The sequence below is a fragment of the Anser brachyrhynchus genome, assembly GCF_964034855.1.
Source record: "Anser brachyrhynchus genome assembly, chromosome: 1".
Classification (NCBI taxonomy): domain Eukaryota; kingdom Metazoa; phylum Chordata; class Aves; order Anseriformes; family Anatidae; genus Anser; species Anser brachyrhynchus.
Genome location: NC_137694.1, coordinates 24,411,196 through 24,438,632, shown reverse-complemented (window position 1 = coordinate 24,438,632; position 27,437 = coordinate 24,411,196). Strand labels below are relative to the sequence as shown.

The window sequence follows — 27,437 nt, the reverse complement described above, 5'->3', positions numbered from 1 at the left end:
CATTTCAGAGCACATTCTGTATATTGGAAATAGCAGCAAATTTATCTCAGGTTTTCCACTCTAATCACAGTCTCTGTTAGTCAAAACTTTTCTTTATGAGACCTTAAATCTCCAGTCTTACATGGGAGTGAATGTTATAAAATTTATTATTCTAGGCAAACATCTAGAAAATTTGTTTTCACACTACTTATTGGAACATTTTCTCTCTGACAAAACATCAAACATAAAGAATTTTGCACCATTGGGATATGATTTTCCTCAGCAATTAAGAATTCATCTCCTTTTGCCTATTTGAAACCAAAACTAGAGCACGTTGGTCTCCTTGGTGCCTCCTTTTCAGGTTTGATTCATGGTTTAAACCTACTGCATAAATCTACCTCAAAATATTTCTTCATCCTTCATTAAATCTCATTGTGAGGTCTTCTTGAGGAGCTCTTTTATTCCCTATCTATAGAGGGACATGCTACTGGGTTGGAATAAGCAAGACAACCCACTGAAGCCAGTTTGTTAGCAGCAGACTGCTCCATGGGGCAGTGGTGATCTGCCAGCACTTCCTCTGTGCTGTCTTGGAGCTGGAAATACAATATCCAGGTCTTCAAAACATGCCCAAGTCTCTACTGCTTCAAGAATCTATATTGACTTGGTTGTTTCTGTATTGTCTGGAAACATACAATGGTGTAGAAAAATAGATGTCCATAATCTTCCATAATCTTCAGGTCAGGAACTGTACTCACAGTGCAAGTGGTGAAAACTTTATTTAAACTTAAACTTAAACTTAAATTTTATATAAACTTTATTATATAGCATCAAGGATTTAATACAGTAATGAATATTCCTTATATGCAACACAATGATTATTTTAATCACTGCATATTTATGTATATATTTTCCTTTACATCAGTGGGATTTCAAGCCCACATTTGAAACCACAAGGAGAAGAGTTTGTATATTTTTACCATTCTATAATTCTTATGATGTGATTCAGATTGCAAATATTCTTGGAAAAAAAGCAGTCTACCTGTTCTTATTTCTTTACTTGAAAATTACTCATTTATTTTGATAGAAGTGCGAGGAGCATAATTTCCAGCATCAGAGCCAGCACATTAAGTTGCAGCTGAAAGGCAATGCAGTAAGCAGGTTTTAAACAAATCACAATGTCCTTTTACAGTACAGGCACAAATGACCCTCATGCTCAGGCAAAATAATCCATGGGCTTTGCCAAGTATCTTAGACATTCATAACTAATCTTGTCTAATCTTTTACATGTCTCAACCCTGTTCTTCCCTGTGTTACTGTGATTACACAATTTTATAGAAAAATCTTGTTGAGAACTACAGATTCATTGTTTTACAATCCCCGCTAGAGAAACTGTGATACATTCCATAAATACTCTTAAAGTTGTCAGCTTGTGAAGGAGCACTACTCCTGCAATGGTTTTAACCCTGAGGTTCCCATTAAAATCCTCCTAAAACTATAAAATATGGATATGAGAAAGATAACTTGTTCTGGAGAGACGGATGACAGAAGGAAGGGGAAATACAGGGAAAAAAAGGACATTTTGGTCTCAGGGTGGAAAGTCATATGCCTTTAAGTGTCATCTTTGATGTCACCTAAACAAGGTTCTACACATACCCCTTTAAACTATTTTTAAGGTATTTCCACATATATGCCTACACCAGAAAAACAGTCTAACTTCAGTGTGTCCACTATGCAAGTCCAACCTTTACCATTCTACCCACATTGGCTGGACCTCTCACGTTCCTTGGAGTAGTAACAGGGTCTTTCTGGTTTTAGAAAGAAGTACTTCCTCCCTGACTCTTCCTCCAGCAGCAGCCACCACTTCCAAAATTCACTTTCTAGTATCGACACAGTCGGGTAAGGTGGGTGCTGTTACTATCAACAAGCAGATTCTGTATGGAGGCAGGACAGAAATGGAGCCACTGCTGGAAGACCACCGCCTCCCAAGGAGCAGCAAAAATCCCTTTAGGAAAGGGATGGCAACAGCAGCTCTGCTGTGACAGAGGTTCAGGAAGGGTTTGGACAACTCTTGACCTAAAGATGTCCAAGTGTACCCTGCATTTGCAAAGAACATTCCTCAGGTATATCCCTCCACTCTTCAACATTTTGCATATCTATTTTTGGGAACTTCTGAGTGAGCACACTAGCTGTTTGAAACCCAGTCCAACAAGCCATCTCTTTACCACTTCCCCTGTAGAAAAGCTGGGTGTTCAACACCTGCACATGCTGTTCTAAGTAGAATGCAACTTCTGAATGCACTGTCTAGTCACCACCTTGTATAGTCCTTGACAAAGACTGATTTTTTTTTTTTTCCTAAGGATTCGGCAGAAATGTTAAAGGCTTTAAGGCTGATTCCATTACAAAACATTGACAACCCCTCTCTGAAACTCTGCTCTGAAGAGATGAAAGCTCCAAATCTGGTCATTATTTTGGCAACAGCAAGGATATGTTGTTTGTTATGAATATGCTATACTGTAAGGCTCCTCTACACAACTAGACTAAAACAAAAGTAAAACAAACAAACAAAAAAAAACCTGATCATCTGGGATTTTTTTGCTTTTGATAAAAATAATAATTGTTTTAAATAAGGGAATTAACAGAGCAAAAAATTATTAAGAATTTATCACAGAGTTAATAAGCTAAACACTATCACATATTTCTTTTTAAATATAGAACACTGGTAATATCTGAAAAAAAATACCTGCAAAAATTAAAATGACAAAATTGTCACATTTTTTCTTTAAAGTGAAAAATTATCTAATACATAACGAAAGAAAACCAGAGATGAGCTCAATGCATAATAAGCAACAAAGTAAAAGCACTCACTTAGGCCTTCTACACTGAAAAATGGAAACTGCACTCTAACACTATTTACAGAATGCTATTATGACAATTATTTTTATCACAAACATTAAACTATGAATAAATTATTAGTAAGTCTTGCTTTTCCATCTCACTTTCAGCACAGGCAACCAAGACGAGTCAGAGTGAAGATTTTCAAGGGTATGCAACAAGACTGACACACTGCTGGGTGCTGGGAATGGTTGCTGCATATTAGTGAGATGAATTCACGAGAGGCAATAGTTCCTGTCTCCCACTGAGTTTCTAAACCAGCTAGGGGCTGGTGATGGACACAAAAGCAAGGCATGCCCATTTGTTCTCAAAGTTTCTATACGGATATTTACTTTACTTTTGTCTTGAAACAGCAAATTATGGATCTATCACAATGCTACTAGAAGTTGCAACCCCTTTTTTTTTTTTAATGTTCTTTAGTATTTGTGTGACACTTTAAACCTTCAAAATGTTGCACAAATGTTGATACACTGACAGTACACTGATGAAGCAGATAGATACTGTCATCTCAGTATAGCGATGTGGGAAAACAAATCACAAAATAGACTGACCTATCTGAGTCTGCACAATCAGGGAAGATCCAGGAATCAAATCAGAAAATTTCAGTACTTCATCTGGTATAACACCACCTATCTTTTATTCTGAAGCCCCTTTTACTTCTCTTTCTGCTTCCTTCTGTTCTTATCTGCTGTCCACATTGTTCTGCCTCTGTTTCTGCTGTCCTCCTACTCTCAATCTGCTGGCACTGCTTTCAAGTAGGCACATTAACCTGTAGACTCACACCTTACATGCTAAGTAGTTACTTAGAAATTTCAAGATCTATAAATTTTCTTTCTACGTCTGCTCAGTGGACTACTTTGCATTCTCAAAGTATTAGAGCTCTTGACACCATTACCTCTGAGAATCCATGCACATGCTAGCATAGCGACAGGAAAGAAGAGTCTTCGCAAATTGGGGTGAAAAAATGTTCTCTGTCATGAAGATTTGTGACATACAAAGTATTCTTAAACTGAATGGGGATAAAAAGCAAACCGCTAAACTTCCTTCTTTAAAGTCATTTTCCTTAACTTTCTCTTCACCCAAAACAACAAACCAAAACTGAACAAAAATAATCTGTTCCGATTCGAACACTGCATTTGGTCAAATATTTAGAAATTATTTCCAACATACCCATAGTAGATTGTTTGCAATGAATACAAGCAAAATTTTGAAAAGTCATTTCAAATCAAGATAGAAAAAGTTATATTTTGAGAATGTAAAATGGGAAATTCTGATCATATCAAAGTTTACAAAAATACAAAGGAACTGTTTTCACACCAATGATTGCCCAGGAAAAAAAAAAAAAAATTTACAGTAATTCAGTCTTCCAGAGATGAGGCAGGCAAAGATGACCGAATGTCAAACTTCAAATCCACTCTACCAGAGTATTCCAGGAGGAGACTAGAATTCACGGTAAAATTTTGAGGTAATCTGTTCCTCCCCTACCTTTTTTTGACAGACCTCCATCTCTCCATGTGATTCTTGCAGGCAGATGTAAGTTGCCTTTGCCTTCGCTTTGACTCAGCCTGAGACCATGTAGTTATGTTAGTATGACGCTTAGCCTGATCCACTATATTTTTCTTCTAAGCAGGACTTAATTGGCTTTGGCTCAACACCGCAGTATTCACAGCTAAATGTTTTCCAGTTTAAAGCATCTATGGATGCTTTAGTGCAACGCTAGAGGAAGCTTATGCCTGTCTGTAAAATATTAGTCACATTTGCTGTGGATCAGGTGGGAACAAGGCTAGAAACAGATAAATCATGTTCATTAAGCAGCAAGTAAACTGTCTTTCTCCGAACCTTAATTGTTATTGTGAAGGTGATAACAGCAGGACATGCATCTTCAAACCCCAAGGTTCCCGAAATGCACTACAAAATAGAACATAAAAATGATATTGGGCTTGCAAGGCATTTTTTACATTTTAAAGGGAGACAGTCATCCCAGAAAAGCTTATCATAGTCGTGATGTTATTCTTGAGTAAATGTTGATATCCTACCAAGCACTTGGTTTTGTTAGATTTTTGGTTTTTCTCCCCCCCACCAAAAAGAAGTGTCAGTTTTTGTCTAAAATCTGTCAAAGCCATAGTTTTAATGGAATCTGAGAAAGGGTTTGGGTTGAAGAATTAAAAAAAAAAAAAAAAGGCAAAAAGTTTATTATTGTATCAAGGAAGAGATACCTCATGTAATTACACACTTTCCAGCAATGAGACTAGAAGAGGAGGGTTAATATCCTCACTCCACAAGGAGAACCTACTCGTGATACCCTCATCTCACCAGCTTTCTATCTGGGGTCAGTGCTGCAGCACAAAGCAGTGCACCAAAGACACAGTCTTCAGAGGTGCAAATGTCACACCGGGGCAGAAATACTGGTTGCTTTCAGTCTCTTATTAGCATGTTCAGCACACAGAAGCAGAACAACAACCAGGATTTAGCCAGAACAATCAAAAGACTGAGAAGAAAATTAAAGGTATGTCCTGGTGGCAGGAGGATTATGTTTATTGCTAGCTATCCAAATGGAGCAGAGATTACAACCAACTTTAATTACCTCCTTCCTCCTCTCATCTCAATTTATTCCACACCACACTTGTTGTGCCAGATCTGTGAATATTCCCTTCTAACAACAGTGATTTTCTCAAGTCCCTTAGGTAAACAGGATTACAAGAAAATATTTTGAGGGTTAATCATAGAATCACAGCAACATTTAGGCTGGAAGGAACCTCTGGAGGTCATCTAGTTCAAGCTTCGCTCAGCACAAGGCCAATTAGATCAGGTTGCTCAAGTTATTATCCAGCCGAGTTTAAAATATCTTTTAAGACTAAAAGCCTGTAGAAAATTCCTATTTCTCTGTAACAAGCGAGGGGAAAATTGCTTAGACAATATGAAATAGTAATCAATGATAAAACGTAGTACAGAAATTTTTTAGAAACCCCATGTCTTTTTCTTGTGGATATCATACTGCTCTTTATACTTGAGCTGATTAGGTATTATTTCCTTTCTTAAAAGGAGCAAGCAATTGATCAGGCATCAAGAATAACTGGATAAAATTGTCATGTAAATTTTCAGCTGAATCCATATTCCTTTTGTGAAACTCTTCCATCATTAATCCAGAACACAGGCTGGGATAAATGTGCATTTTTCTCTCCCATTTTTTCCTTTGCAGAACCAAGAAAACATCAGACAGCTTCCTATTGGCAATTTTGTTTTTCCTCTTCATGGCTGGATACTGGACAGGCATATATATTATTTGATCATAGCACCCAATTTTTTACAAGGTAATTTCTTCTATCCTATTTTGTGAATTGCTCCAATCATGACAATCCAAAGAAGAAAGACTTACTGACATATGACAAAATGAAAGCCATGACAGAATTCATCCTTTAAAGATACAAGGACGAATCTTTGAGCAAATGATAAGAATCAGTATGCAACTCATTCAGACATGGCTTATGAAAGCACACACACCTTGTTTCCTGTCATGATGTTTAACCTTTTGGCTTCCCTAAAATTCCATAATATTTACCAAAAGATCAGGCTCAATTTAGCCAAGTTTTCTACATTGTCCACATCAACATAATTAGAAATTATGTCTCATGCTTAGCCTTTGAAATAATCTTACTATTAACACACAGAGCCTCTCATACACAGACTCATTTTTGCAAATGACGTGTAAGATGCATTTATGTTTTAAAGAGGAAAAGCTTGGATGCCAAATTATACTGAATAATTTCATTTTGTTATCCTCTGTAAAATGAGCTTTGGATTTCACTGCACTTATCTGTAATTAAAAAAAAAAAACAACTTCCAGAGGTAATAGTCAAAAGAACAGTTGAAATCCATCAAGTAAAAGACACTGTTTAAGCAGCTAAATCCTAAAGACAATTTATCCTCAGAAGTTATAACAGAAAGCATATGAACAACAAGGTAAGCACAGTTAGATCAGGAACTATGAAACTGCAATCTCATTATCCCTCTGTAAAAATTCCATGTGCAAAGATACTCATTAAAAAAAAAAAATCACCCAGAAAAATAACTGGAAAAAAAAACAACCACACCCTTAGAAGAATTGGTTGGCTTGCCAGCAAGAAAGCATTATGATTACTGCCTCTCTGATTAGTCAATACTTGTGTTTCTCTCCCTTGTTTCTTCCTATATTTAGTCTCTAGTTTTATACTCCAGACCCAAAACAATATGAGGCTGTTTCATTCACAGAAACAACTGTTTCATTATACTTTTCTTCCAGTGCAAAAGCAATAATACGTATTACTACGTCTATAAATAATATATGGAATGATTGCTGAACAGTACTAATAACAATATTATTAAAGTATTACTGATGAAATTTAATCGTATTTATGCAGTTGCATTAGGCACAGACAAATAGCAGATGAAAAAATTTGTACCTTCCCTTTTCCTTAAATACTGTATAACTATGTCATGCAACCACAAGTTAGTTACCAACATGGTCATGTCTTTGTTTCTCTCAATCAAAAATAAACATTAGAAAGTTGCAGGGGCTATGATAAAGAAACAAAGCTAGCTGATGCTTCAAAAGTGATTGTCACAGATTATAAATGATGTCTATTCTTTCCTCTTCAGAAACTTCATTTTAAGCCATATTATCAAACATTATATTTTTTTTCTTGAGCAACCATGTCATTCCAGGAAGTTCTACATTTTAGAAGTTAAGACCATTTTTCCCCCCTTTTTTTTTGTTTGTTTTGTTTTTAAACACTTCTATGTAATCTTTGCCAAATAATCTTTGATTATGAGTCTGCAAATACTGTCATACTTCAAATACTTTATGGAATTAGTGGTGGTAGAATATTGCATAAAAATAAAGTGAGCAGCATTTATTTTATTTGTGCCATCTTGACTGTGGTTCCCTGCCTCCTTCGGTCAGATATTTAATCATGCATTCTTCACATTCTTCCCTTCTAATATAATAGACATTTTTACAAGATTATGTAGCCACTGGCAGCAAAATATGGTCATCTCATTTGTCTTGAAGAATAAACTGGTTGCATCAAAATTTTCTCATCATTTAAGATATTATCTTTTTCTATTTCATAAATATATGACAGCAGAATATCACCTGTAGTGATAAAACATAGCATGTTCCCAACTTTTATCTTTAGGCACGACCATACACATCCAAAAGATGACACTTTCAAGACACCACATTATTTAATATTCAGAATGAATAAAATCAATGATAAGAAAACATGTGGACACCAGACTCCACACGACTAAAAACGAAGCCACATCAGTAACATTTGAAAAATGAAATTAGCACTGGATTTTGCAAGATGTCCCCTGTGGTGCCACAGCAACAAAGTTATGCAAAGCATCCTACAGCTGAAGGGGGTCCTCTAAAGGCTCTGCTACTGATCTCTGGCAGAAAAGGTCACAGTCTATGTTGGAAGGATTTTCAGCAGGGCTAAAAGGCAGGAAACAGTTGGGAGGAATGAAGAAGTATTTCACAGGGCAGTAATAAATTTTTTATACAGTTTGCATGTGAAGCTGTGTAACTGATTGGTTTGTAAAATCGTCCAAGACTTAAGCTCAGTCAAAATATATTGCTTTATAGCATTTGCATTTTAGAATGACCATTAACTACTCAGTAACATACATATAATCAGCTTCATTTAGCTTGTTAAAGTAGAAAATAATTGTATGAAGCACTTCAATACAAACTCACAATTTATTTTTCAAAGAGACAGAAAGCAGGCAGGAGTTAAAAGCATTAAGAAACCAGAAAATATTTCTTACTGATAAACTGTTAGGATAAAACTGTGCTCTTTTCTCTGGGACTCTAACTAAGTCTTTTGCCTTGAAGAGCAAACCTTTTTTTTTTAATTTCCTTATTACTCTCACGGAAGCATTCAAGGATTTAGAAGAATACTTAAATACATACTCTAAAAAGTCATTGAGTGAAATATTCAGCATTTTGGAATAGCAGATAAATCTTCAATTCAGTCTCTACTTAAATCATGCTTCTATTAATCTCCACTCTGAGGTCACATTGGTTTGCACTCCATTTTGAAGCACTTGTCTGAGCACCCGGTTTTCACCTTTTCATTGTCAAAACTTCTGACTAGTAGCATTGCTGTTTGTACACTGATGTTTTACAAATAAAAAAAAAAGAGAGAAAAAAAAGAAAATAAAAAAACACACCAGGCATAAATACTTCTTTACGCTGCTTCTCTTCACAAATTTATCTACAAATTTATCAGTTCAAAACTATAAAGCAACTACAGAAAATGCCTGTGAGAAGCACATGACTCGTAGCTCTTGCCAGCAGTCTCCCCAGGCTAGTGAAAAATTCATTTTCCATCACCGTTTCATTCTACTCTTAGTACAAGAGCTTTGCTACCCTTTTCTAGCTGCACATACCGTATAAAGTCTGAAGTTATGTTCTCCTTTATCTGGGATCTGTCACTGCAAATATGTTACTGCTTGTGATCTGAAGAGCCAAGATTAACTACAGCTCTTCTCAATTCTCAGTTTCTTTTTACAATGAATTTTGTGTTTTCTCCTCCAGCCTCGCTGATTATTTTCCTTTATATCAGAATGATGGTACTGAAAATTATCCCAGTAAGAAGCCAGCTCCAGCAGCAGGCAAGATAGGCAGTACCCTAGGGCAGCAGACGGCTTCATTTTTCTGTATCAGAAATGAAACAGATTGGCTCTTCTGGCCCGGCTGGTCACTGGACTCTACTTAGGCAACTTTCCCCATTGCTGCCAAAGGACTAAGGGGAAAAGAAGGCAGAAGCAATGACATTACTAACATCAACAGGAGCAGAAAATTGCTTCAGTTTCCACCTCTTCCCATCCCTCCTATTTGCAGGAGAACATCCAACCCTTCATCCATTCCTTCCCACCCTCCTGGCACATCCCTACTGGAGAACTGTGATGAGTGCTGCAAGAAGCAGGGGGGAAAGAGGAGGTAGACAACTGTTTGAGATGAGGGATGTGTTGGACATAAAGGGAAGAAAGATCTCAGGAGGACTGGAAACAGTTTGTGGTAGAGAAAAAGGACACCTTCTGAAACTTGGGACCCCTCCCTACCTATAACAATGTTTTCTAGGCTCTCTCTCACCTGTGCAATTTCCTGATTAATCTCTGCCAAGACTCTTAGTTTCCTTCACTACCAACAAAAAGAGCAATATGGCTGCTGTCAAGGAAACCTTGTTTGGCTCTAACAGAAAAATGAAACTGTGGAATAAAGGACCTCCAGTTCCATAGGCAGCTTCCTCCATCTTCTTTGCTGTCTGCCCATAATTTGCTAATTTCATGCTTGCCTAATTTAATATCCTCTTGTGTTGCCTCAAACTACATCTCAATATATGCTCAAAAACTACATCTCCCTGTATGCTCATAAGCATACCGTATGCCAGAGTTTCAAAATTATGCTTGCCAGCAATGGAAAACAGTATGACTCAAACTCTATCTGGTTCTTATGCTATTCTAAGAGTTCTATCAGCTGTGGCCTTTCAAGTCAAACTATTTTGCAGGCTAACAGGTCAATAGCACCACTAACTCCCATTCCTGTTCTTCCAGTGAACAGTTCAGGGCATCTCACAATCCTCCACTTCCTGAAGATGCATTTTTTTTTCCATAAAAATCCATATGAAACTTATTCATCCAACAACACTTATGGAATTGCCTATAACCTGTTTCCTGTATTCAAATGCAAATAAATTCTGTATTCTTCTGTATTCAAATACTCATACATATTCAACTCTCACATATTGAGCCTGAAATCCTCTAAATCAGTTTACAAGCTCATAGCAGGTCCCAACCTTACCACCTTTCCTACAAACACTCCAGCTGATCTCATATTGACTCCATCTATTCCGGAACTTCCTTTTGATAAAGTTTCTACTTTGACTTAGTTGTTAACTTTTAGGGGACGTATCTTATACACAAAATATATCTTCTGATTGGCTTTACAACCTTCACCTTTACCTGCAGCCTTAATATGTAATAAGTCAACCATGAACTGATCATGAACCATTCCTGACATATTTTGTCCACTGTATCTGGAAATAGCTTGAGAAAAACAAAATCCTTAACATCTACAAAACTGTTTTCTGGAAATAGAATGACTTTGCTTAAGACTCAAGGATCTTTGTATTCTAGCTGATTTAGGGAAGTCTGAAGACCCACACCAATGACACCAGAGGTTAATGAAGCCTTTAAAACAAAAGCTGACAAGTTCAAGGGTGAGGAAAAAAAGACAGGCACTTTCAGATAAAAAGGTAATCTTGACTGTGACAGTAGGCAAATGTTATATGTGCTCATTGCGGGTAAGAGCACAAGAGCAACTCAGAGTTTGAAGAGAAGCAGAGCTTGGAGATGCGCCCTCTATGACAAATCCATGCAGCTCGCATGGGACCCCAAGCCACCAGAGAATGCCCCAACAAGTCAACAGATGAGCAGGGGATGCTGCATACCCACTCATGGCCTTGCTTCAACACATATATCTGTACGTCTTTTTTACACTGACATTGCTTTTAGAAGTTCCTCACGTACCCCATGCAAATGATATGACTGAGCTGGAGAAGGACCACAAGCCAGGGAGTGTGCCAACTATATTTTACATCTTGTTCCACCTCGTTGGAATTCTGAAAAGCTCATCTGAATGTTACTATAGCAGGCTGCTGGCTTACTTGTCTGGGAAATTTGCTGCAACTCTACGGCTAGGAGAAAGTCTACCAAATAATATCTCCTTCTATTTCTCCTCTTCCCAGACCCAGAAGAGGTACATAAATGCTGTGCTTATAATTTTGCCTATCAGAAATCCGTATTTGTGGTCTGAATGGAATAGAAGCTATCATCCCAGTTCAGTTTAAGGTGTTTTCTCAGATACCGTAACAACTGCAATTTCTAAATTGTTTTTCACAAGGCACACTATGGTGCCAGTAAAACCCCAACACACCATCTGGAAAGTTATCTACGAAAGATTCCAAATGACATTTTAACAGAGAGAAAAGTGTCTGAAGTCAGTGCATAGGTCAAAAAAATCAACAAAAAACACACCTAATTTTCTTCCTCTATGCCACACTGACTGGTTCAAGTACAGATGGCATGATGTTTTCCCCTCCAAGTCAGTTTGCTGACTGTCTCCCTCAAAAATTAATTGGAAGAAGTGGATCCTATAATTTAAAATGAAATAGGCTCAGCAGGTGAGTAAGTTTTGTCAAGACTGATTACTGAGTATTGATTTTCCACCAATTGTACAAGTTACACTCCACAAGGCCACCTGCACATTAACCTAGAATACATAAAATCACCTCGGGCTAACATCTTTCAAGAGGTTTGTTTTCAGAGGATACAATGCTGCAGCCTCCATCCAACTCCCTTCCTCACACATACATTCAGTGGTATTTTTTTAGACTGTGCTCACACTTCATACTTACTTCACCATAAATATTATCTATAATTTATTTTTTTAGAAAGAATTTAAGGTAACAACTCAGAAAAAAACCTCATGTAATGTAGTGCTAACTTAAATCGTAAAAATTGTAAAGCTATTCAGGTAGGTTCTCCCACAATATGAAAGGAAAGGATGTTGTACACAGCGACAGCAGAGCAGCTTACTGTGGCCTGGAAGCTTCTGCCTGGTCTGTCTGAAGTTTCTCACCCCCCTCCACTTCCATGGTGCAGTAGACAATCCGATTGGGGGCAACTGACTTTAAACCTTGCACTTCCATTATAACGATCTGAGGAGAAGAAAGGAAATAGTTCATCCTTCAGACTTCAGAAAGCATTACATAGCACAGCTATTGTGGTATTAAATGTCACACAGAAAACCCAAAACAAAACAAAACAAAAAACACCCCACTGTCTCAAATCTTTGGAGACATAAAAGTTTTAATTTTGCCTTCTTTTTCTACTTTCAGCAACATAAACTAGGAATGGAAATTTTTGCTCTGTTTCTACTTGGACAGAAACTCACTCCAACCATAGTTTCAATGCTAGTAGTTGAATTTGAGAGCAATGTCTAAATATAATTCTAAATGTTAATGCATGAGGAGGTGTCTCTTTAAAGCAGTCATCCAAGTAAGTATTTATAGAAGGTTACTGAGATTGTTAAATGAGACAAGCAAACCAATCAAGTCTTGGAAGTTTTAATCATGGTGCTGTGACCAAGGAGGCTGCAACCCTTGAAACTCATCTCTATCATGACAGAGAGCACCACTATCAGCTGCAGTACTTTTCCCCCACTACCTACCCCTTTTTCTTCTCCCAGCTCACTTCTTGCAGGCAGGTGCAGTCAGTGTGCATATGGAGATGTGGGGGGAAGAGACGGGAAAAAAAGCCACCTCTACCAGCTGTGCCCTGAGAATTTCCTCACCAGGGACATTCTGGGCTTGGCAAATCCCACAGTTTTTCAGCTCCTCTGAACTGCTCGGTTATAGTCCAGAAGAGCCAAATGCAGTCTAACTTCAACTGCTCTGTGTCTCTTATACACCTTTCAGTTTGTCACAGTGTGAATCTATTGGAATTTTTACACTTCAGATGTTTCTAATTCAGAGAAGATTTGAAAAGAAAGTCCCGTTTCCCTGCCTGCTTCAGAAAAGCTGCTTTCCTTTTCAGCCCCATTTGTGCCTAAGAAACTGTGAAAAACTTTATCCATTTAATCAGCAGAGAAGCTGCCCTCATCTGAACAGCAACAACAAAAACACAGTATTTGATTGTTTTAAAGGTGACAGAAGTAACGACTACTTCTAGTCTCATTAGAAGCAATTGATTTCTTAGGTCAGCAAGCAACCACTAAAAATGTCTGGCTATCAAACTACTTGCATATTTGCCAGTTCACTTTTATTGAACTGTGTCAGGGCAGATTCACCCTTAGTTTTAAAATCCCTTGTACTTTAAAACTCCTAAAATCTCAGCAATTGTTAGATGTCTTGCAAAAGTCCAGTGAGGTGACAGTCATTGACCATTTAGAACATTTTTACATTACCCATAAATTATCAACACTGCCTATTATGCTTTATAAATAATACAGCAATTCAGGGACAATGATGTAATTATCTCTGTTCTTCTCCATCGCTTGTGGTCCAGAAATTCAAACAGCTATAAAAGTGATCAATGGTCACTTGAAGACTGAGAAGAGATCCTTCTGGCTAACACTGCCTATATGGTCTTTCCACATGTCAAACACACGTCCTTGTTGAATGCAGGCTTCATGTTTATTAATTTTTTATGTTAATACTTTTCCTTGAGTTTCCAATTTAATTGCACAGCATATTTGTCTTTGCTAGCACTTCTGGATTCTAGGAATGGAAAAAAACCTGCATTTCATTAGGAAGGAAACTGTCACTAGCTGATTAACTAGCTCATTAGCTGATGAACAGCTTTCTAAATATTACTTGTCTATTTCTTAAACAGTTCAACACCTGAAGAACATAAGCAATTAAGTCTTCTGCTACTGCTTTGATATTTTATTTATTTTACAAATTTCTGCAAATAGGCTAATTGATGAAATATCCAACTTGCAAAAACAGTCACTGTCACTTTTAGCATCTCTTGTCTTAGAGCACAAGGTCCATTCACACCAGAACATTATAAATAATAATTTGCTGGTCTGTCTTAACAATGAAATGCAGTGGCAGCATTAACCCCCACCACACTTCACCTGCCCAATTAGGTGTTTTTTTGTTTGTTTGTTTGTACTAATGTTATAACATTATAGATTTCTTGTTCATTCCTGTGCAGCTGCTCTCAGTGGGGCTTTTGCTGGTTACCATACTTACTCAAGAAGTATGAAATTGTATATATATCATCTAACATTTTTTCAGAAATAAAGTATTCTGTCTCCAAGGACATGCAATCAGGTTTTGTTATTTGCCCATTCTGATTTGCATAAAAAAGAACAGCTCTCCCATGTTTCAGTCTAAATGAATATCAGTTCAGCTGCTTCCTTTTGCCCTTATTGTCTGTGAGATTTGGCTTCCCAAGAATAAGACACATATACATATTTCATAGACAAGAAACTTGACTTATGTGGTTAACAACATGCTTAAAATGAAAATTTCCCCTATTTAAAACTGTTACCTGTAGAGTAACACTTTAATTCTTTGCTTGCCCAAGATGAAAGGCAGATCATTAACCCTGAAGAACCTCTGTGTTTTCTCTATCAGTAATGGAAGGAACAACCAAAAAACTTAAGTTCTGCAAACTTAACAGTCTATCTAACATATCTGGTGTGCAGGGTTGCAAACAGACCAAAACTGCTCCAAGTAACAAGTTTACTGGAAATCACATTTACTGTCACTTTTCATTTCATGACTGTTTCAATCTTTTGGTGTTTTCCTTCCAAATATCACATAATTTTTAGTACATACTTAATATTTCTCTCTAGAAGCCCAGAGAGAGTTTTTCTTCATTTTACATCCCTCAACAAGCAAACTTTCTTGAAGACAAAAAATATATATATATTATTGAAAAGCTTTTTCAGGTACTTTTCAGGTGCTTTAGAACTACTCTTTGTTATTGCTACTGATGGCATCACTCTAGGCTCTGCAGTCCACCTTAGGTAGAAACAGCACATGTGATGGCAGGCCACAGGATTCAGCACAAGAATCATAAAATTACTTCTTCATCTCATATACTTCAGCACTATACTACACCAGTTTTACATGCTGGATGAACTATTAATTTTTGGTGTATAGAATGATAGATGGATCGATCCTATTACTCTTCCAAAATATTTGTAGGCCTTATACATTATTAGCTAGTAATATTAAAGTAGCATATGGCAGGATAAGTAATTTCTCTTTTACAGTTAAATAAAAGATTTAAACTTTTTTTGACACAACAAAGAAAATTAGATCTGAATTTTCAACACTACAAGAAAAAAACAGATGCACTGTTCACTTAAGAATATACATTGTTTAAGAGACATACATGCTTTTTGTTTGGTTTAAAACATTTAACAATTGAAATATTTATCACTTAACATTACCCAGTGTCTTACACAAACTGAAGCCACTTAAAGTGCATAGCACTTAAATGTGGCATCTTCTGACAGACAAATACATACTATGCAACCAGGAAACATTTTGATTGTATTATTATCTAGAGACAGAGATCAGCATTTCCTGATATTCACATGTACAGAATTGGACCTGACCAATGATGCTTTCCTCAGATATGTTTAAGTAACTAGCTGTATTTGTGTCTTCCTCTTAAAGTGAATTGAGCTCAATGTGGATTGGGACCACATACCTGTAGAGCAGACTTCCTGCATAACGTCCGTAAATACAAGTTTGTCTCTTGAGAAAAATGCAAAAACTTATAAAAATCAGCCTACTATGACCAACAATAAGAAAGTTTGGATTTGGTTTATTCTTTAAATGCTTTCAGTGAGAAAATACAACTTGTTTGTAAACTTCTGCAAATGAGTTTTTGACAACCGTAGTGTCTCATCATTATGTTCCAAAGTGTGCCTATGTACCTAATGTACTGGAATTCATTTAAAGTTACAGTTGTGTAGGAGATTCAACTGCCCACATTGCTGTGTGGAACAAAATGTAGCTACAGCTGTAAGAGGAAAGCATATCATGCATATGAACTCTAACTCCTAATTATCAGAGACAATGCATAATTTACTAGTTAAAAAAAAAATTTTAATGACCAAGGAAGGACTAGTAACAAAAAAATATCAAGAAATAGACATTCTGGACATTCTAGTAATTTAAACTGTCAACAAATGTTCATTGAAATATGTGATTACCTCTAATGTGAAGGAGAGGACCACATCAGACTTTGACAGCTGAACCTCATTTTCATCTCCTATGTCCAAGAATGCAGAATTTTGTGATCGCTTTAACTTCTGCAGTTTAAATTCTGGCCCACCTTTAGACACTGGAAGACTTTCCAAATTTGCCATCAGCAAATTCACTGAAGACCGCAACTCTTCTATGTACATGTTTTCCATTTCTCTTGTTATGAACTTTGGGAATTTTCTTTCCTTGGAAGGAAAAAAAAAAGTTGGGAAGAAAAAAATCATGCTGTGCTGTATAGCATATTAATTTATTAATTTGCTCTCACTTATAGATATTGAATAAAAATAAAAGTCTGAATTCCTATGTCTAACTATTTGTATCCCTTGAAAACAGTAATGAGAAGGCTAATTGTGTGGTCCAAAAATAAGTCAGTTGCATTCATGCTTCTAACATAAAACAGTTGAACTACAACCGCAACTTGAAATTCCTACTGCTGCTTATTTTTATTTTTAATAACAAGTCATTCATTTAGAAAGAAATGCAAAGTTATTACACACAATTATTTTACACATTTAGGTCTGGATTCTGATAGAGTGCTAAAATGGCCAGGGACAGTAACAATCCTACTTGTGATATTTAATATAGAAGGGCATAATCTTGTCCACTGAAATGAGATATGAGCTCTAAGAGAGAAAAAATAGACTTGGCTTTCTAAAATTTAAAAAAGCAATTTATAATTTACCCTATTAGCACTATTTTGAACTACAAGGCTCACTCAGCTTTGTTACTCGCAGTGCTAATACAACCACTCTGAACTTTTACTTAAACTGGAAATGTAAACTATATTCTACATACTTTAAAAGTGTATACATATAGCATGTCATAAGACACAAACGTTATGTCTAAGTACAGAATAATGCATTTTGCATATGAAATACAATCTACTTTAGTTCCAAAATACATACTCCCAAATGTGCAAATAACATACTCTTTGGTTCACCACTGGACTTGCTGACAAAGAAAAGGCAGGACTGCACTGTGTACAACCTTTCAAAACGAATTTTGCTTTCTCTCTGCCCCATACCTACTCCACAGCAGCAAGAAATGCATCTCCCAGACTGTTATGCTGTTAGATGATATTCAGTTTCAGAATCAGAAAGTGGAAACCCACATTAAGTATCATCCCACTTAATCACATAAGAAGATACATTTTTGGTACATCAAAGCAATCGCTTACCCTTGCCATTTGTTCAGCCAATTGTAGACGTCCATCTAGTTCACGTCTGATCTGGGCTGCTTGCTCATCTGCATTATCCAACTTGCATAGAGAACAAAAAATATAAATAATATTAACTATAAGGAACACACACTTTATAGCAATTAATGAAATTAAAAAGAAAAGAGAAATGATTTGCAACAATCTTTGTATTTTAAAATTTCTGAAACACTAAGCAAATACATAGTTTTGAGTCTTACCAAGATGAAAGAAATACAAGAGCCACCCATTATCCACAGCAGTCACGGACTCTGAAGGGTAGCCCTTACTCCCTTGACTTTTTAATACTTAGCCTAAATAGGAGGAGCATTATTTCCTTACGAAAATAGCCACTGAAAACATTTGTCCATGAAGCAGAAAACTGGACTGACAGAATAGCTGAGAAAATGTTTGCAAGGAATTTTTCTCTTTGGTGCCATGAGATCCTCTGGAACTAGACGTAGGGAGAGAAAACTGCACAGCTATACCTTCTAAGTATATATTATTTCACTCACATGAATCTTTTCTCCGAATATTGGCCAGCTGCTCAGATCAAGGCATATCCAGTTTTTGAGCTTCCAATATTTTCATATGGAAGAAATAATTATGACTAAAACTCAGACTTCAGTCCTGGAGGTAAAGGGGAAGGACTCATCTCTTCCCCTCAACAGAATTGCTGGGTCTCAACAAAGAGCCTCCCTAAGTCATTTTTCACTGGTTTACTTGTTCAGGGTAGGTGAAGTGTGGCTTCATCTTAGTGGACTGACCTGCATGGCTGAGCTGGTTAAGAAGAAGTGTGGTGCATCTGGAAAAGGCCAGGCACAACTTGTCATCTTACTGAATACGTGCCAACCAAGGACAAAGACAAACATCAGAGTCTTAACGGAGGGCTTTCCTTTTCTAGGGGTAACTGCAGGCACAATCCTGCATGCTGATATGAACTAGTGCTTTTAGTATGCAGCTAATGTCTAAGGATACATCACTTGCTCTTCACTAAAAAACAATCTGAAATTGATTAGTGATGGAAACTGGCAAAAATCGGTTCTCTAATTAAATGAGACCTTCAGCTAAAGAGCTCACAATTAGTCTGGAAAACGACTGATTCCATTAAACTAAGCATTTTATGTAAGACCACTATTTAATGCACCAGGCCAAATACATAATGACATTTTCCTTGCAACAGTCCTCTGCTAAATTCAGTAGATCTCATTGAACTAAAGCCTTGTTGAAAATTAAGCATTTTTTTCCTCCAAAAAATCAAATACAAAATCTGATTATTTTTGAATAATCAAAAATACACTATCTATTGCTTAAAGGTTCATTGCAGCATTATGTACAATTAGCATCTGACCACATTTAGCAAGAGAATAAAAAGTTTTCCACAGCTAGGATAGAAGTGATGACAGGGAGCGCAGTCTGTCATCTGAGCAATCTGGCATCTCTCAAGACCCTTGAAGGATTGCTCCAGACTTCTAAAAAACAAGAGACCAAAACCTGATGGTGTAAGAGAAGCTCCGTTTAAACAGAAGAGTAGAAATTGGATCTTGCTGTATACTGGTAGGGTCCTCCCACTAAGCGTGTCTGTAAATTTGCTCCTAGCTTGATTGTTAGTATAAATGGCAAGAGCATTCTGGATGAAATTAAGTATTTTAGGTTTCGCAGCATACAGTTACAGTATTCCAAATAAATTCCCAAATTTGCATTCTACTATTTCATAACAGAACAACAAACTGCTCTTTGGACTTGTTACAAAGCATATTTTTAACTTGCCTCTTCCTTTGTATTGTAACTATTTTACTTTTACATGTATTTTTATTTAATCAGCTTGAAAGTCAGTATAATAGGAAAAACATTTCTGTTTTCCTTTCTGGGCTAAGAGGAGCACAGCATTATTTTAATAACATATTTCATAATAGGCAATTGATTGAAAAATATCTGCCCGGAGGGAATTTTGATGACTGAATTTTGATTTCTGCCAAAAGAAGGGTGTGGGAGAGCAGAATGAAGCTAGAACTTTTTCCTGTGTCAAGACACAACTTCACTGACTGCTTCTATTATTAACTTGGTTCAAGAGCCAAAAGCTTTTGGTTAAAAATTATATTTACTTACTTTTTTCCATCTAAAATACACATGAAATGATCATTTAAGTTAATGAATGCTAGTCTGGTTTTGTAAATCAGTATTTTTGCTCTAACCATGTATTACTTCCCATTACCTATTTGTAGTTGACTGTTTAAAAAATGTGCCAATTTCCCCACTTACTTATTTTTAAACTTCAGTCTTCTTCCTGAAATATTTATACATTCAAATAATATTTTGTTAATGTATGTATATAATGATATTTTGCAAGGTATGGAAAGAAGCTGAAAAGGTGAAACACTGAAGAATGCTGCTTCACTTATAGACAGAACCAAGGTACGAATGACTAGTAGGTCATTCACAGCTCTCCTAGTAAGATATAAAGTTGTTGACATTAGAATTTTTGCAGTATACAAAATGAAGAAACAGTGAGAAAAACAGGAACTTTGTCATGCTACATGCAAGGTCATTCTACTTGCTTTTATCCTAAATTCAACAAAACACGTCAAAACCAACTTTCCAAGCAAAGCAGGCAGTGATTATACATGTGCAGTCATACTTTATACATCTGCTGAATCTGAAGTGACAACAGTAAGTGGATTCTGAAAATGCAGGTGGAGACTGGAATTTGTGACTTGTATCCACTTTCTTACACAGGGAAGCCACTCATTATAACCCACCATTGGGGTAGAAAGCAGAGTCAGGGGTTAATAGTAAGTGCATCCTTTTCCATAATTCCTTATTTGTGGATCAAACCCATACCCAAGATATAGAAGGAGAAGTTATGACAACCATCGCAGTAATTTTTAAAATGTTAATAAAACCTAGAAAAGCACAGAAATAAATACAAACGTAATACTGCAGGATAGCAACTTAGATTTTTCTAAGTATTGCAACAGGTACTTGCTTTAAAAGTTACTAACTTGTAAACACTTACAATGCTTTCTAAACTACTTCTCATGTCAGATTTGAATGAAATTATCCATCACATAGATCAATGGTAATGCTGGAGACTTAGGAGTGTAGGGATGCCAAAAGGGAAAAAAGAAAAGTTATATTTTTACAGATTGTTTTAAAAGAGGCTACCTGTAAACTCCATTTAATAAAAACACCTCGGTTTTCTCCAATGGTAGTAATTATTCACCATAGCTATTTATCAACTACACCGACAATAGAGATACTCTTTATGTCGCTTATACTTCACTTAACCAATTATTCAGTATCTTAGCAGCAGGGAACCTCACTACAGCAGACTCTACAGATACCAGACTTGTTTTCAGTGTAAAATACACTTGAAGTCCTGACCAAACAAATCAATATTTTCCCAAATTGCCATACATCTGGCCCCGGAACCTTACAACTTCAAGGCACACACTGACTCACGTTTGGAGGACTATTTATTTCAGTAGGAAAATTTGTAATTGAGCAAAAATATGAATAAGATAGCTGTGTCACTTGTGCCTTTTCTCTATGCTGAGATTATTAATTGGATATTAAAAGTTTCTTCCGAAAATTCAGTACTTATAAGTGACTGTTTGGATGGACTATGCTTGGATGGATAAGAAGTTACTTTTTATAAAAGAAGCCTGGTAGCTCATCATCTGGCTTTTTTTCTTCAATGGTGTCATATAAAAACAGCTTTCTAAAATAAGCCTGCCAGTCTTAGACATCAAGCTATTCATTTGAAAATGTTTTTATTCCTTAATGCTTGAAGTTGCTTTTACATTTTTCTCCCACTTTCTCACTCTGAAAAGGGCAATCACTTTTTATTACAAACTTCTTTATTGTCAGAGATGGGGTGGTTGTCCAACAATTTCTATTAGAGGATATTTTCTTTTGCTAATATCAGCGTTAACTGCTAAACGACAGACTGAAGTTTTCTACTCTGAATTTCTGCTTTAATAACTTCAACCAAAATGACTCAATTGATTCTGAAAAGGAGGGCAGAGAAGATAACACATTGCTATATCCATGATAAGAAAACTGGTGACCATCTTGTCAAAGAGTACCATCTTTTTTCAAGAAAGGATCTGAAATTCTGCAGCACCCCATCTGTGAAAATCAGCCCAACTCTAGCCAAGTTGTGAACCTCTGAAAAAGGAAGCAGCCACTACCAGTGGATAAATCAGATCCAGCTTTCAGGCTCATCTTCAGGCTGTGCTGCTCAATCTCTTGAATATGCATGGGATCTATGCTCCTCAGATTATTTGCTTATTTGAGGAAGACTGCAAGTTTATTAAAGTTACAAATCACTATTCTGATCAATGGCATATCTTACTTGATAAACAGTTGTTTGACTGTTGCACCTAGACAGCACAGAACAGAAGCATATCTTAATTCATGTTTACCTATCTTGACAGGTTAGAAGAGATGGTCTACTTTGTGATTCCTATTTAAATAACATATATATATATTTTAGCATTAAAAGGCTTTAATATATTTGTGTATTTTGGTGCAAAATAGAATTGGTACAGTAGTAAAAATGCTGGTTAATGTGCAAGAGTAACCTAAAGAAAAAAATGTAATAATACTGCCAGGAGGTAGTGCACTAAATCCCTAGTGAGTGGCACTCACTTGCATTACTCTGCCTGCAAAGAGTCAGATGCCATTTTTTGCGACAGAAAAGTTTGAGTACAGATGACTACTGACCTGCTGGAAGTTATTGTTCTGTATGTTCGTAAGTGCTCAAACTAATGGACAGTTGCTTCAAGTGACTATTTCATTAATGTTCAGTTAGCTTCCTGCATTTTTTTAACCTGCAGTAACATCAACATGAAAGTGTATTTACATGCACATAGTGACACAAATTTCTCTACATTTAGTGACTAAATTGACAGTACAGGTATCTTAGAACTTGCTTATATTTCTGCAGCCCAAAAGCAAAAGCCCTACCACTCAGCTCTGCTCTGTGAGGACACAACAGTCATTTTTACTTTAGAGCAACTTTTTGCCACACATAATGGCTTCTGGGCCCTGCTGAGCTGATGGGTTATTTGTGGCTGCCTCCAGGAGGCAACCTGCAGGCTCCAACTCTGACTGCTGCGTGGCAGCACAGGCCAAAACTGTCAACATGCACCAAATGGAATAAAGGGCTTGGATTAAAAGTGTTGTTATTAGACACTTTTTGGGAAAAAAAAATATTTCTGTAAGTAACTAACAGCATCCAGCAGCAAGGCTGGAAGAACAAATGAAGGTCAGAAAAGTCCTACTGCTCAATTTTGGTTGTGAATCACATAAGCAAGCAGTAGGTGTGGTGGATGTAAATACTTGCATATTTTCAGAGTGTTCTCCTTGGTGCTTTCATCTCTGGCCCAAAAAAAAGTGAGTTTTGCTTCAGACAGACCTGCCATCTCGAAGACCTGCAGGGTTTCTTCATATTCTTATCTTTACACATGCCGAGTTTTTCTGCAGGAACAAACTTGGGATATATTAAGCACCCATGTAACACTCTGTCACATTAAGAAGCTGCTGTGCACTAAACACAAAAAACCTGCAGAGATTCCTCAAGTCTCCCAACCTTGTAAACCAAGATTAGCAGCTAAATATTTAAAAGTAGAAGGATCTTCTACTTCCAAGTGAGACAGAAAACACATCACCCAACTCCAGTCTTTAGCACTAGATGCTGTTGGACATGAATTCAACAGGACTTAACTCCTGAAGAACAAAATCGTGACAGAAGTAAATTCCTTTCACTTCCTATACGGAGAAAAACAACTATTTGATTAAAGGGCATGTTGCCTGAAGCTTTCTAAACAGCTTCTGATAGACCTTTTCGGCCTCCTGTTCCACAGGAAGAAAGACACAGCCGTAAATAGAAAGAAAATGTCAATCCTCTATTTCAGAGAAGGCTATGCTGTTCAGCTTCAATTTTAAAATTTTTTCTCTTCATTGTAGAATATACACTGGATTAATTCAGATTAACAAGAAATATCACTTAAGTCGTATTTAAAAATTCACGTCCTCTGCACCCTGCAAAGTATATATTATGTATCATGAAAATGGCTATGCTGATGGCTGATCCTGCCCTGCGTCATGGTGAAATCCTGTGGATTTCCCACAGAACTCTGAAAAAACAACTTTAAAACACCTGTTCCTTAATCTTCCTCTCCTGTCTTCCCAAGTTGTTTCTTTTCCTACTCAACACAAACAACAAATTGCTAGATTTGACAATATCAGAGATGTGTTTTAGACTATGAGCAACATCAAATCAAAGTGAAACATTAGGAATGACAGAGAGAGAAAATCTGTTAATTGTTAAAATAAAATGGATTAAAAAGTACCTACTTCAGAAATTTTCTCTCTCATGGAATAGCAGTATACATATTCTCAGCTAATACCAAGTCAAGAAACTTAGCAACCATTTAAAGTATTTCTACTTTCTATCTGTCTGCAGCAAGGAGACTGGTGAAAGCTTACAAGTCTAAAGCCCTTATGAAGTGTCCTTACAACTTCTCATGTTGCACCATCAGTCCTCATAGCATTTTCATGGAAATTTTGTTGTATCAATCCTCCAAAAGACTGCCTTTCAGACAACAGATCCAGGCCAAGCTAATCACTCAGTTCTCCTGAAAAAGTGCCAGCAAAAAGCTCAAACATGACGTTGAACTAGTTTTAATACAAATTCCTAGTGAATGCTATCAGCCTTCAATTTCTAGTGCTGTGGTATTTGGTGAGTGAAGGTACATATTCACCTTAGCCACTGCCTTCATAACTTTGGACACCTCAACCATACTCCCTCAACCTCAGCCTTGTCAACTCCACACTGAAGAGTTTCATCCCTTCCAGCATCTCCTTGAAAGGCCATGAAATTCCACAATTTTCAATGCCACCCTCCAGTCCTTAATGACTTCCCCTACATCCCTGAGATAGACATACTCTCCATCTCATTCTCAATGTTCTTCATAGCCATGAGAATCATTTTGTGACATTTTGACTATTGTTGCACACAGAACTAATGACTTCAGCACAAGAAACCCAAAGCCTCTTTCTTGAGCTGTTACTGCCCATTCTCAGTTCAGCATCCCATGCATATGAACTAGTTCTGCACTGGGGAGAGTTCAAAGTTAGGCTGGAAAGAGTTCTGAGCAACCTGATCTAGTGAGAGATGTCCCTGAACAAGGCAGGGAGCTCGGACTAGATGACCTTTATGGTCCCTTTCAACCCAAACCATTCTGTGATTCCATGATCATTTTTTTCCTCTGATGCATTACCTCACATTTAGCTACATCAGAGCTCATCTGTTGTGCTTTTTGCATGCAGTTTTGTGAGGTCCTTCCAGAGTTCCTTGCAATTACAGCAACATTAGAGTGCCCAAAACGGTTTAGTATCACCTGTAAACTCAAGGATTCCCCTTACACTGCCTGTGTAAAGACACAACACTCCTGTTAAATTGAATCAGATAGAAATCACACTTAAACTCACTTAGAAACTGATGAAAGGGAAAACAAAAGAACCCCTCCCTTCAAATCTTCTAAAATATCAAGACTGCACCATAAAAACACTACCATTAGGCCTTGGATACTGGCTACAGAACTTGTCATTCAAAATCAAGTGTCATGGGACTGATACCAAGTTAGCCCACTGGCTGTTTAAGAACAGCTGTGTTTTCAGACCAACATATATTAATACTAAACTCCAGAAGCCACATTAGGATGATAAGAAATATGTTAGGATCCAGAACAGTTGATCAGTGGCAGACTACAGAACAGGGGGAAAAACAAACAAACAAGCAAACAAACAACAACAAGAAAAAAACCACAGCTCCAAAGTGTCACTACAAGCACTGGAATTTTCGGCCTTTTACTCTCTTAGGATTTGTGATAATCATAGAATCATTTAGGTTGGAAAAGACCCTTAAGATCATCAGGTCCAAATGATTGCACAGATCAATAGCCGAAACCCACATTAATGGATGAGACTACAACATTTGACCACCTCTGTTCTGTTGGAAAGGACGAAAAAGAGAGGAAAGCATGTTGTTCTGAGAGGGAGGAAGGAAGAACAAAGGCAGGTTCTTACTACTTGCAGATCTAATCACTCTATGTCCCACAGATACATCAAGGATGTGGACCCAAAGTATCATTTTTTATTAACAGAAATGGAAAGAATAAGATCTGTAGTATGTCATACTGTAAATATATTTATCCAAATGTATTTTTTTTTTTCACATCCTGACACTGGAGTTCAGAGAAGCTGTCAAGACCGCCTCCAAACACTCATCAGTGCTGTATCTTACATACTGTAAAAGTTAAAACCCTTCAGTTGTTGCTAACTATGCAAAATGCATTCTACCCCAACTTTGAAATCACAAAATTATGAATATCCACACACAAAAGTTTAACTCCTTTTATTTATTTTCTGCTTAAGTCTCTGTATTGTTATTTATATGGGTGTTCTTCCTGCGGCTAGCTTCAGAGTTATGCATTGCACCTATTTTACCACCCAAAACGAGTATTTTTCTAGTAAAAAAATTGGGTCCTGAGGCAAAAAATGGAGATATAGAGAAGTGTCCAGAGTTATTATAATCACTTAAGCAGTTATCTATGTACCAACCATAACTGCTGTGGAGGTCCCAACTGCACAAGTAATCTGTGGTGAGTAAGAAGATGATCAAAGAAATGGATGTTCTTATTCCTCCCTCTCACCTTCCCCCGGACCCACCCTACTGAAGTAGATATTAAGTGTCTCCTTCAATAAAAGTTGCTTTAAGGTTCTGGCTAGGGCATACCCTCCCACATCCACCATAACCAGGTAGTGATGGGCCTTAAAAGTTATGACTCATGTCCTGATCCTCTTAAGAGAAAGCCTTCCACCCTCCTCCTCTCCCACTATCTGCACAGAGATTACCATATCCAAGACAACCCCAAAATTAGCATGCAAAGCCTGTTAGTATATGCATATTTATGTCCTATAATACTAAATAGGCTTACAACATTTTATATTTTTCTAAAATTATCTTAAACTTTAAGAGTTATTGCAGCAGACCTGTCAAATATCATAATTTGATTTTTTTATACTGATTTTAAGTTTAAAAAAAAATAAATCAGAAGCTTGAAGGCTTGCTCTAGAAAGAAATCATCTCTCCTTTGGTTACTCTCCTCACCCTCCAAAAATATCATGCAGAATGTTTTCTTGCCTTATCAATCACTGATTACTTTTTCTTTGTAGTGTTGAAACTAAGGGGAATATATGCAAAAAAGGGGAATAAAGGTTAATGACCATTCCATTAAGCAACCAGAAGCACCTTGAATGCCATGTTATTTTTTTTTTTCCCATATAATGGTATGTGACTGATTGAACTAGAAAAAAAACTTAAATTCAGGCTGATAACTCACAATTGAAGTACCAATTTATCAAATGTTTTCAAAAAAAAATTTATGTTTTCAAAATGCATCATGAAAAAAACAGTCACATATAAACAGTTCTTATTTCAAATAGGCAAAATTATTCTACTT

The 27,437-nt window shown here is 36.7% G+C and overlaps 1 protein-coding gene across 15 annotated transcripts in view; it reads right to left on the bottom strand.

Moving 5' to 3' along the window:
* CADPS2 (calcium dependent secretion activator 2) overlaps positions 1–27,437 on the bottom strand; it is a 315,444-nt gene that overhangs the window by 166,493 nt on the left and 121,514 nt on the right. For all 15 annotated transcript variants that reach the window (XM_080575606.1, XM_080575607.1, XM_080575605.1 and 12 more), the window contains 3 exons: positions 17,887–17,967; positions 16,658–16,894; positions 12,514–12,635 (listed from right to left, as the gene is read on the bottom strand). In XM_080575606.1, coding sequence (XP_080431732.1) covers positions 12,514–12,635; positions 16,658–16,894; positions 17,887–17,967 — 440 coding nt within the window. The remainder of the gene's footprint in view (positions 1–12,513; positions 12,636–16,657; positions 16,895–17,886; positions 17,968–27,437) is intronic.